The sequence below is a fragment of the Myotis davidii genome, unplaced genomic scaffold (assembly GCF_000327345.1).
Source record: "Myotis davidii unplaced genomic scaffold, ASM32734v1 scaffold6, whole genome shotgun sequence".
Lineage (NCBI taxonomy): Eukaryota > Metazoa > Chordata > Mammalia > Chiroptera > Vespertilionidae > Myotis > Myotis davidii.
Genome location: NW_006383011.1, coordinates 4,442,229 through 4,453,080, shown reverse-complemented (window position 1 = coordinate 4,453,080; position 10,852 = coordinate 4,442,229). Strand labels below are relative to the sequence as shown.

General features: G+C 41.0%; 1 protein-coding gene across 9 annotated transcripts in view; it reads left to right on the top strand.

Annotated features, from left to right (window-relative positions):
- Positions 1 to 10,852, top strand: part of EHBP1 (EH domain binding protein 1) — a 310,384-nt gene that overhangs the window by 631 nt on the left and 298,901 nt on the right. For 3 of the 9 annotated variants that reach the window (XM_006778555.2, XM_015557895.1, XM_015557896.1), the window contains exons 1-2: positions 255 to 348; positions 491 to 894. In XM_006778555.2, the coding sequence (XP_006778618.1) occupies positions 791 to 894 (104 nt within the window). In that variant the 5' untranslated portion in view covers positions 255 to 348; positions 491 to 790. Of the gene's footprint in view, positions 1 to 249; positions 349 to 490; positions 895 to 10,852 lie in introns of those variants that run through there. The other 6 variants (XM_015557894.1, XM_015557892.1, XM_015557898.1 and 3 more) reach the window with 4 other exon arrangements.

The window sequence follows — 10,852 nt, the reverse complement described above, 5'->3', positions numbered from 1 at the left end:
CCTCCCTCCGCCTGGAGATTTCCCTCCGCTCCTCCTTCACAATCCGTGTCCCCCTCCGACTCGACAGCAGCATTCCTCCCCGCTCCTTAATGTGTTCCAAGCGCACTTGCTAGGACTCGAGGCTATTAATGACCGGGTGAAAAGCAAAGTTTATTTTAAAATATTCCACTCCCCCCTTTGACTGGCCGTGGACGCTGAACGGCATGGGTGGGAGGGGAGGGCCCTGACGTGCGGCTCTGGATTGTTGTGGGTGCCGACTACCAGCTGGACCGCTCCACGTCTTCGGTGTGAATTGTCATTTTTCCCCTCGGTGTCTTGTATCCTTGATGTTACTTACTGGCCTTTGAGGTTGGTGTTTTGTTTCATTGTTTGGAAAACGCGTGGAGAACTGGGGATGTCTGTTGCAGTGTTATCCAACGAGGGTGGTTAGTCACTTGTCATGTGTCTCTCCTCATATATTTTTTCCCCCCTCTTTATTTTGCTTTTTCAGTTCTCGGAATACACGTCATATAGCCCCTGAGATGGGATGGTGATGTCTCCATGAGGGAAGCTCCACTCACTCATCCTGTCATGTACACCACGCTGTTCTTGTCCGGGCCATTCATCTAAGATGGGATATACCCTATGAAACAGGGAGAAGACTTATGGACCCCAAACATCATTTCAAGTTGTAGATGAGTTTTTAAAAGTACAGACATACATGCAAAGCTTCTTTGCTTTGGACCCTCTGCGTTGCTTAAAGCTGCTGTGTTGCTAACCCAGAACTGCTCCAGTGTGTTGACGGATCATCATGGCTTCAGTTTGGAAGAGACTGCAGCGCGTAGGAAAACATGCCTCTAAGTTCCAGTTTGTGGCCTCCTACCAGGAGCTGATGGTTGAGTGCACCAAGAAATGGTAAGACATGCCTGGGGGTAGAGTTTGCTCTGCTGTGGCCTAAACTCACTGTGGCCTAACTCTGCTTCTTCTGACAGCAGATTTACCTTTCTGTAGTGTACAAGTGTGTAGAAGCAGGGCAGGGGACAGATTACAGTGGTTCTCAACCTTCCTAATGCCGCGACCCTTTAATACATACAGTTCCTCATGTTGTGGTGACCCCCAACCATAAAATTATTTTCGTTGCTACTTCATAACTAATTTTGCTACTGTTATGAATCGTAATGTAAATGTCTGATATGCAGGATGTATTTAGGCGACCCCTGTGAAAGGGTCGTTCGACCCCCAAAGGGGTCGCCACCCACACAAGTTGAGAACCGCTGCGAGTCTAACAAGTATGTAATGTGTGCATTGTTGCTGCTGGTATTGGCCCTTTGGGTTTTAATTATTGCACTTCAGCATGGCTCAGAGGACTGTAACTGTGAGAGCACACTAAATACAGTAGATTTGATCTTGAAGTCTTTCATCGTTAGTGTTAGAATAACTTTGATTTTTATAATTTAAGGGAACAGAATAGCTATTGGAATATTATAAACATAAGCATATGTTTTAAGCTAAAAATTCTATATTCTTGTGGTATGGTGGTAATGTTCTTTTTTCTTGATTTTTCATTTTTCTTTGCTTAAGATAAAGAATTTTTCATTATTTGAATAATGGAATGCCAGTCTACATAACTTTAGAAATTCTTTTGCTATATGCTTAGTCAGGCAACTGTGTTTTATTTTAATTGCCTAATGGGATACAGTTCTTGGCCAGACTTAAGGAAGCAATTAGTAATGCTGGTCTATGATTTGCTTCTTTCCACTTGAGCAAAGTAAATTTAGGGCTTTCTTTTCACTGCCCTGAATAATCAGTAAGAAGAATTCTTATTTAGTGAGAGGAAAAAAGTTAATGTTAAGCAAAGGGTCCTTTGGGTTTTGATTTATTGCAGTAATTAAGCAGTATTACTGCAAAAATAAGTCCATTTCACTGTCCACAAGAACTATAATCTCATGTCTGTATTAATCTCTCTATTTGACATTCTTTTTCTTAGTTGGAAAAATGGCTTGCTCTATTCTAGAACTCGTACAGCATATTTGAATTTTTATTTGGAAACTAGTTTCTGTGTGATTTTCTCTTGAACTTGTTAGGAATGTTATTTTATATGCAACTCAAGAAATGCATTTACTGATTACCCACTTTATACTAGGGAGTGTGGCTTTAGAGTTGAATATGACAATCCCTATAAGGAGCTCATAGTTCAGGGTAAAGATGGTCATGTAAATAAATTCACTGTGATCAGTGCAATAATATAAATATGTATGCTGTCAGGATTTTAATCTGTGTCCATCACTTAGTGGCTGGGCATCCTTGGGGACAGCTTATTTAATTGTCTGTGGTTTAGTTTACATATCCACAAAGGTAATAATGGTACCACTTCATAGGAAGGGTTATTGTGAAGATTTAAATGAGTTAATACATGAAAATGCTTCTAACAGAGTCAGGCACATAGTAAATGCCCAACAAATGCCATTATTACTTACAAAGTTGGCAGAGAAGGAAATATTTAACTCTTAAGGATAGAGAGGGGGTAGGGTCTTGGGATGCCTTCCTGGAATCTAAGATGGGTTTTGAAAGATTCATAGTAGTTGGCCAGGAAGCCAAGGGGGAAGAAATGAAAGATATTCTAGACTGAAGCAGCAGTTTATGCAAAAGCATGGGGCATTAAATAGCTTGGGTGTGCTGGAAATGCAAGCAGTGGATTTTGATAATGAAGCTTAAAGTGCAGGACTCGGGGAGTGCAATGGGATATGATGATTGAGAGGCAGGAAGGATTCAAATCCTCAAAAAACCTACCGTCTCTTCCACTCAAAGCCTTTCACTACATAGGGACATAGTGAACGGTTTTGAGTGGAAGAGACAGTAAGTTGGCATTTTGGAAAATCATTTGATGAGAGCATGGAGTAAGGAGCATAGTAAATGGAGGCAGTAATGTTAGGGGTAGCTGTTGCAATAGATAAGATGAGGGAAAAGGGTTAGACTAAGGCAGTGGCAGAGGGAATGGAGAGAATAGACTAGATGAACACTTAGGACACATAAGTGGTCATATCAGTCAGAGGTCTGGAAAGAATTGGGATGAGTGAGAGGGAAAGGTCTAAGTTGACACCCAAGTTTCTGGCTTGAAAGACTGGGTGTACTACTAACCAAGCTAACGAATACATGAAGAAGATCCTCATTACAAGTATTTCATATTGATAGGATCTTTATTATAGGATCTGGCCTTAACAATAAAACATTTGGATGTTCTAGAATATTCAGGCATTAGTTCTAAATATTTTGCTTCTCCACCCCCTCATTTAACAATATAGTTTAAAACTAACAAGGTGACAGGCTCAAAGAAAAACATTAGTTTGATGTACTGGAATTTTATAAGTGGATCCCTAAATAGAGCTTTAAAATCTTTTCAATATATAAAAATTTGTTGTAATGACTTTTAGTTAGTATTCCTTTTGCCTTACTTTCATAGGGTTCTGTGATAGATACAAATTAGGACCAATTTCTACACTTTTGGCCTATAATTTTTTCTTCCTTTATTTTTACCATTCCTCATTTTGATCTTTGCAATAAATCTTAAATTATTGGATGTGTGTGTTATGAGTTAGAAACTATTTAAAGGAAATAAGAAAAAAATAGACTTGAGTGAATAGTAAGACAACTTTTTATTAGCTACTTTTACATTTAGGTATTATTTTGGGGGTATGGAAGAATAAAAGGTAAAGAAAGAAATTTAGAGATGCCAATTGAATAAAAGGAGATCAGTAATGGCATTGAAGATAAATTGCAAGTATTGAGAAGATAGGAAAATACATCTGGTATAAATTAGAGAAGAAGGAATCTATAATAATAAAAGCGTAATATGCTAATTAGACTGGACAGCCGAACAACCTTCCACATGTCCTTCCGGACAACTTTACGGATGAAGCTGGGGCTGTGAGGGCTGAGGCAAGTCACTGCGGCTGTGAGGGCCGAGCCCCTTGCACGAATTTCACGCATCAGGCCTCTAGTCTACACTAATAAAAGACAAAGATGCTAATTGACCGTACCTTTGCTATGCCCCAAACCACGCCCACCAGCCAATCAGAGCGACTATATGCAAATTAACCCAACCAAGATGGCGGCCGGCAGCCATGGAGCTGGAGCAAGCCGGAGGCTTGGTTGCCCCAGCGATGGAGGAAGCCAAGCTTCCCGCCAGCTCTGCTCAAGACAACAAAGTTTCAATTATAGAAAATAAATAAATCCCAGATACCTGCTACCAGCCAGCCTCCACTGGGAGCTTGGGTGGCTGGGGGCCATGGCCAGCATGCAAACAGCCATCAGCCCCTCCCACAGGCTGCCCACACCCTCATGGGGCGAGGGTCCCCGCTGGGGGGGCTTGGCCAACCTGCAAACAGCCATTAGCCCCTCATCCAGACTGGCCAGGCACCCCAGCAGGAACCCCCCACCCTGAAGGGGGTTTGGCCAGCCTGAATGTGGCCCTCAGCCCCTCACCCAGGCTGGCCAGGCACCCCAGCAGGACCCCCACCCCCCACCCTGCTGGGGGTGTGGCCAGCCTGAAAACAGCCCTCAGCCAGCCAGGCACCCCAGGGGGGACCCTCACCCTGATCTGGGACACCATTCAGGGCAAACCAGCCGGCCCCCACTCATGCACCAGGCCTCCATCCTATATAATAAAAGGGTAATATGCAAATTGACCCTAACAGCAGAACGACTGGGAATGACTGGTGACTATGACACACACTGACCACCAGGGGGCAGACGCTCAATGCAGGAGCTGCCCCCCTTGGTGGTCAGTACACTCCCACAGGGGGAGCTCTGCTCAGCCACAAGCCAGGCTGATGGCTGCCAGCACAGTGGTGGTGGTGGGAGCCTCTCCCGCCTCCTCAGGGGCAAAGAGGATGTCTGACTGCACTTAGGCCTGCTCCCCGCTGGCTAGTGGACATTCCTCTGAGGGCTCCCAGGCTGCCAGAGGGATGTCTGACTGCCAGCTTAGGCCCAATCCCCCGGGGAGTGGGCCTAAACCAGCAGGTGGTCATCCCCCAAGGGGTCCTAGACTGCGAGAGGGCACAGGCCTGGCTGAGGGACCCCCCTGAGTGCACAAATTTTTGTGCACTGGGCCTCTAGTAAACTATAAAAAGAAAGATCAGTTATCATTTTATTAGGGTTGTACCTTTGGAGGTAACCTGTGTATGTAGGTACCGTTGTCTTTTATTTATTTACTAGACTAGATGCCAGGTACATGAAATTCATGCACAGGGGTCGGGGGGTGGAGAGGGAGGGTCCCTCTCACAATCCGGGACCCCTTGGGGGATGTCCAATTGCCGGTTTACAGGCCTAAACTGGCAGTTGGACATCCTTCTTGCAATCCGGGATGCTGCATGTATGAGTGACCATACTTTTCATACAGGTGAAAGGCATCTTGCTGTTGTATGGGCAGCTATATTTTTTTGCCCTGATTATAAAAAGTGGTGCATAACATGATCCTTCTGAGGCACTAGTACCATTTTCCCCATCTTATGGGTGAAAAAACTGAAGCAGAGAGAAGTGAAGTAATTGGCTTTGTCACAGTTATAAGTGTCAGAATCAGGGCTGACCACAAAATGTGCAAGGCAGAGTCCATGCATGTCATTGCTGCATCATCCTGCTTTTTCAGTGTTAGAGTAGCCTTGCCAGGTTTTAACTTTTAAATCTAAGAGACTGTTCCCAATATATAGGGTAGGGTCCCTAGGCCTGGTTGGCGATCAGGGCCATCTGTGGGGCGACTGGCGGGTGGGGTGATGGCGGGGGAGGGGGACCCACTGGCTTTTTTTTTTTATTGATTTCAGAGAGGAAGGGAGAGGGAGAGAAAGAGAATCACTGATGGGCTGCGACCTGCATGCCCCACACTGGGGATTGAGCTTGAAACCTGGGCATATGCCCTGACCAGGAATGGAACCATGACCTCCTGGTTCCTGGGTAGATGCTCAACCACTGAGCTACACTGGCCGGGCAAGAAGTAGCATTTTAATGTCCTATTTTAAATCTTACCAAGTGCCCATTCAGGACTTTAGGATAAAGTATATTTAAAATACACTGACTTCTACATGAATTTAAAACTCAAAAAAATGAAGATGAAACTCAAAGGATTTAGAAAAGGCATAGTAATGGGAATCAGGGTATATTTTCCTAGGAGAATGTGTTATTTCTATGATTATGGAGAAGAGAAACTTTTCCCCATGTTCTCTTGTCATAGCCATAGGGTTTGAGTCTAGACATGGCAGGTAACAGGATGAAGGTAAGGTTTAAGGAGGCCACCTTTTGATCTAGGACTAGGTCATGAGTAAACTCACAGCACTTTGTCCTTGACCAAAAGATGGATTCTATAGATTAGAGGGTTTGGGATTTCTGCTTTCTTTTTGTTGCCATATATCATATTTTGCCTTTGCCCTGATTGATGCAGCATGATTTCCCCTAGCTCAACAGTGTCCACTTCCTGAATTTAAGTCAGGAACAAAAACCAGAATGACCCTGTATTGCGAGATCCTGTTCCTCATCACTCCTTGATTGCCAGGTAGAGCTCTGGCAAATTTGGAGATAAAAGTTTATATTTCCTACTCTTATGGTTGTCCCCAAGTCATTTAATTATTAATCTCTCTTAACTGATGTAGCTGTTGGCAAGTGGTGAGACTGGCCACTGGAGATGAGTTTGAGAGAAAGAGACTGTGCTCTCTTTTATCGTAGTTTATTTCTTATTCTATTCTTTTATCACTGGCAGGCTTTTAGACTTCTGAGAGAAGTCTTCACATATGAGCACTCAATGGCTGTTGAGGTACTGAAGGAAACTAGTTGAAAATTGGCATGTTGTAGTTATGGTAATTTAGGTTGTAGAATCCAATTCCAGTAGAACCTCCCTAATTTTTGGTAAAGAACCATTATGTATGAGCATGTATTTTAGTTTTCTGTGTATATGTCTATATCACCTAAACATATAATGTATTTTATGTTCTTATATTTTTCTATCTAATTCTTAGTTATGGCATTCAAAAAGTATAAGTTTTTCTTAAAAAGGCATAAATATATTTGTTTCTGATTTTTCTGTCACATAAGAATTTCTTGTTTTTAAATAGTTTTAATTATAACTTATTTTAAAAATAGGTAATATAATCTCATGGTTCAAAATTCTAGAGGTATAAAAAGGTGTATATATATTCTTCAAAGTAACACCTTGTATTTTTTCATTATTCCACACTTCTCTGCAAACCTTGTGAACTCAGGATTTGAAAAGTAAATAAAGTAGCTCTTTCCAGTGCTTAAGTTTGTAATGTTGGCCTGTTGAGTAAATATAAACCCCTTAATCAGATGTCCCAAGCTCTCTGTAACTGAACCCAATTTAACATTCCAATGGACATCAGGATGCTACATGCACTCTAAGTATTAACTTAGTTTATGAAGTCCAAATTACATTAGTAAGTAATTCAGATCTACTTCTGAATCTGGGTGGATTCAGCAAGCATTTCTCTGTTAACTATCTAGTAGTGAGACAGAGGTACATCAGCCTTGATGTGAAAAACCTACTTTTGAAATACATTTTAAGAAAAGGAGGGAGAGAAGGAGGGAAGGAGAGAGAAACATTGATGTGAGGGAAATACATCAATCAGTTGCCTCTGCACTCATACACACTAGGGATCAAACTAGAAACCTAGGCATGCGACTTGACTGGGAATCGCACCTGTGACCTTACGGTACAGGGGACAATGCTCCAACCAATTCTGCCACACAGGCCAGGGCAAAGTTTTGACAAATGTATATACCTGTGTTACTGGAAATAAATGCTTTTGAATGTATAGTTGACAGAATTTAATAATGGATTAGATATGACATAAAGTGAGAGAGAAAGCAGTAATGATTATAGTTTTTTGGCCTGAGCAACCAGGTGAATATAATAATAACAGGGATGGGGAACACTTGGAAAGGAAAAAGTTTGGCATGGAAGAGAAATCAAAAATTGGCTTTGCTTTTCTTAACATTTGGGACATCCGGATGGATGTCTTAATTGAGCAGTTAATTATAAGAGTCTCGAGCTCAGGGGAGAGAAGAGGCTGTAGTCACTTAGTACAGTCATGTGTCACTTAACTATGGGGACACCTTCTGAGAAATGCATCATCAGGCAAAGTTGTGTGAACATTATAGAGTGCACTTAAACAAACCTAGTTGTTATAGCCTCCAATATACACCAAGGTTACATGGTATTGCTCTTAGGCTGCAAACCTGTACAGCATGTTTCTATACTGAATACTAGGCAATTGTAATACAGTGGTAAGTATTTGTGCACCTAAATGTATCTAAACATAGAAAAGACACAGTAGAGATACAGTATAAAAGATAAATGCTTCATCTGTATAGGGTACATATTATGAATGGAACATGCAGGACTAGAAATAGCTCTGGATTACTCAGTGAGTGAGTGGTGAGAGTGTGAAGGCATAGGGCATTACTGTACACTATTGTAGACTTTATAGACAGTACTCCACAAGCGTCCCCTCCCCCTTCCAATAAGGTCAGAAATAGAACATTGAAGTTGTCAGTGCTGCTCCCTGACTAGGGTAGTAGGGATGTGGACCGGATTGATTGGAAATATCAAGGATAAACAGTCTGGGTAAGGTGTAGATCACCATAGTAGTGATTATCAGGAGAGAGTGAAAGGTGACCTGAGTAGGAATGAGAAATTGAGATGAAAAGATAAAGGATCATAGTGGATTGTCATGGCAATTTAGTTTGGGCTATTACATGTTGAAAGAGGGGTCTGATTAAGGAACTTGTGTTATTCATTAAAAAAAAAAAGAGGGTGTTTAGTATTGAGAGTGTGTAGAATTGAGAACTCAGTATTTTGTCTTTGGAATTTGATTTTGGATCCATGGACCCTTCTTGGCACAAAGGATTTTGTTTGGCATTGAATTGATGGAAAAAAAAATAAGATTTATCTATGCATTAAAACCTGAAAATATTCCCAAAGTATAGGGATAGGCTGACTCCACACTACCAAAGCAAACTTGTACTAAAGTGGCAGTGGCACTTGATACTTGTTAAGGTAACTCCTGTGAACCTGTGTCCTTGTATAGGATCCTAGGTCCTCAACAAAGAATTTACAACAATGTACCATCAAGTAGAGTTAATTTGCCAACATTTGTGTGTGTGTGTGTGTGCATGCATGTGTGCACATGGACACTATGATGAATGTAATTTTTAGGATATATTTTTTATGACAGTTTTTCTTTAAAAATTTTTTTTCCCTGTCATGATTTTTTAAATGAACCCATGGAGTAAATTTTATCTTTTGGTAGTGTGTAATTCTCTTACTTTATTTTGGTATCAGGTCTTGGTGTATGTATTTTTTAAAATGTATTTTTATCGATTTCAGAGAGGAAAGGAGAGGGAGAGGGAGAAACATCAATGATGAGAGAGAATCATTGACTGGCTGCCTCCTGCACACCCCACACTGGGCATCGAGCCTGCAGCCATGCGGGCATATGCCCTAACCGTGAATCAAACTGTGACCTCCTGGTTCACAGGTCAACACTCAACCTCTGAGCCATGCTGGTTGGGCTTGGTTTATGTATTTTAAAAGTTGATTTTTAAAATGAAATTTTAAGGGGTTATGTGAAGAAGTTCTACTCTTAAGATTTAGTTTAGTTTCACATTAGTTTTGCAGTTGATTGACTTTAATGCTCAGAGAAGTTAAAATGTGCTATTGATGCATCAAATGTGTTTGTCCTAATTTTGTGGAAAATTTCAACAAAAGAGTCACTGAAGTAGTTCACTGCATGATATAAAAATAATCCACTGTGCTGAAGAAAAAATTGTACAAGCATTTTGAACTGAATGCTCAATAGGGATGTTCATATCCTGCATCAGGGCTTTTGCATTTATATATATTTTTTGCATGTGTCCTTGTTCGGAATTGAACCCAGGACCCTTCAGTCCGCAGGCCAACACTCTATCCACTGAGCCAAACTGGCTAGGGTTGCATATTTTTTTAAAAGGAGTGGGACTGAGTTTGTGAAATGGAGGCAGTAAAATTATTACAGGCTGTCAATGTCAATATATGTTTGTCTTATTTTTCACTGTAATAGTGATATTTTTAGACAGCTTTGCTAATGAACTTTCTATGGTAAGATTTTCTTTGGTAAATCTGATCTGTTAACATTTTTTCCAGATGTTATTAATCCAAGTGTTTTTATTTTTAAAATACTTTTTTTCCCATTGATTTTAATTTTTTTAAAATTGTTATTAAATCTTTATTGTTCAGATTATTACAGTTGTTCCTCTTTTTCCCCCCCATAGCTTCCCTCCACTCGGTTCCCACCCCCCGCCTCTGCCTTTACCACACCATCCATAGGTGTACGATTTTTGTCCAGTCTCTTCCTGCACCCCCACACCTCTTTCCCCCCCGAGAATAGTCAGTCCACTCCCCTTCTATGCCCCTGATTATATTATATTCACCAGTTTATTCTGTTCATTCGAGTATTTATTCACTTGATTTTTAGATCACGTGTTGATAGATGTGTATTTGTTGTTCATAATTTGTATCTTTAGCTTTTTCTTCTTCTTCCTCTTCTTAAAGTATACCTTTCAGCATTTCATATAATACTGGTTTGGTGGTGATGAACTCCTTTAGCTTTTTCTTATCTGTGAAGCTCTTTATCTGACCTTTAATTCTGAATGATAGCTTTGCTAGGTAAAGTCATCTTGGTTGTAGGTTCTTGCTATTCATCACTTTGACTATTTCTTGCCACTTCCTTCTGGTCTGCAAAGTTTTTGTTGAGAAATCAGCTCACAGTTGTATGGGCACTCCTTTGTAGATAGCTAACTGTTTTCTTCTTGATGATTTTAAGATTCTATCTTT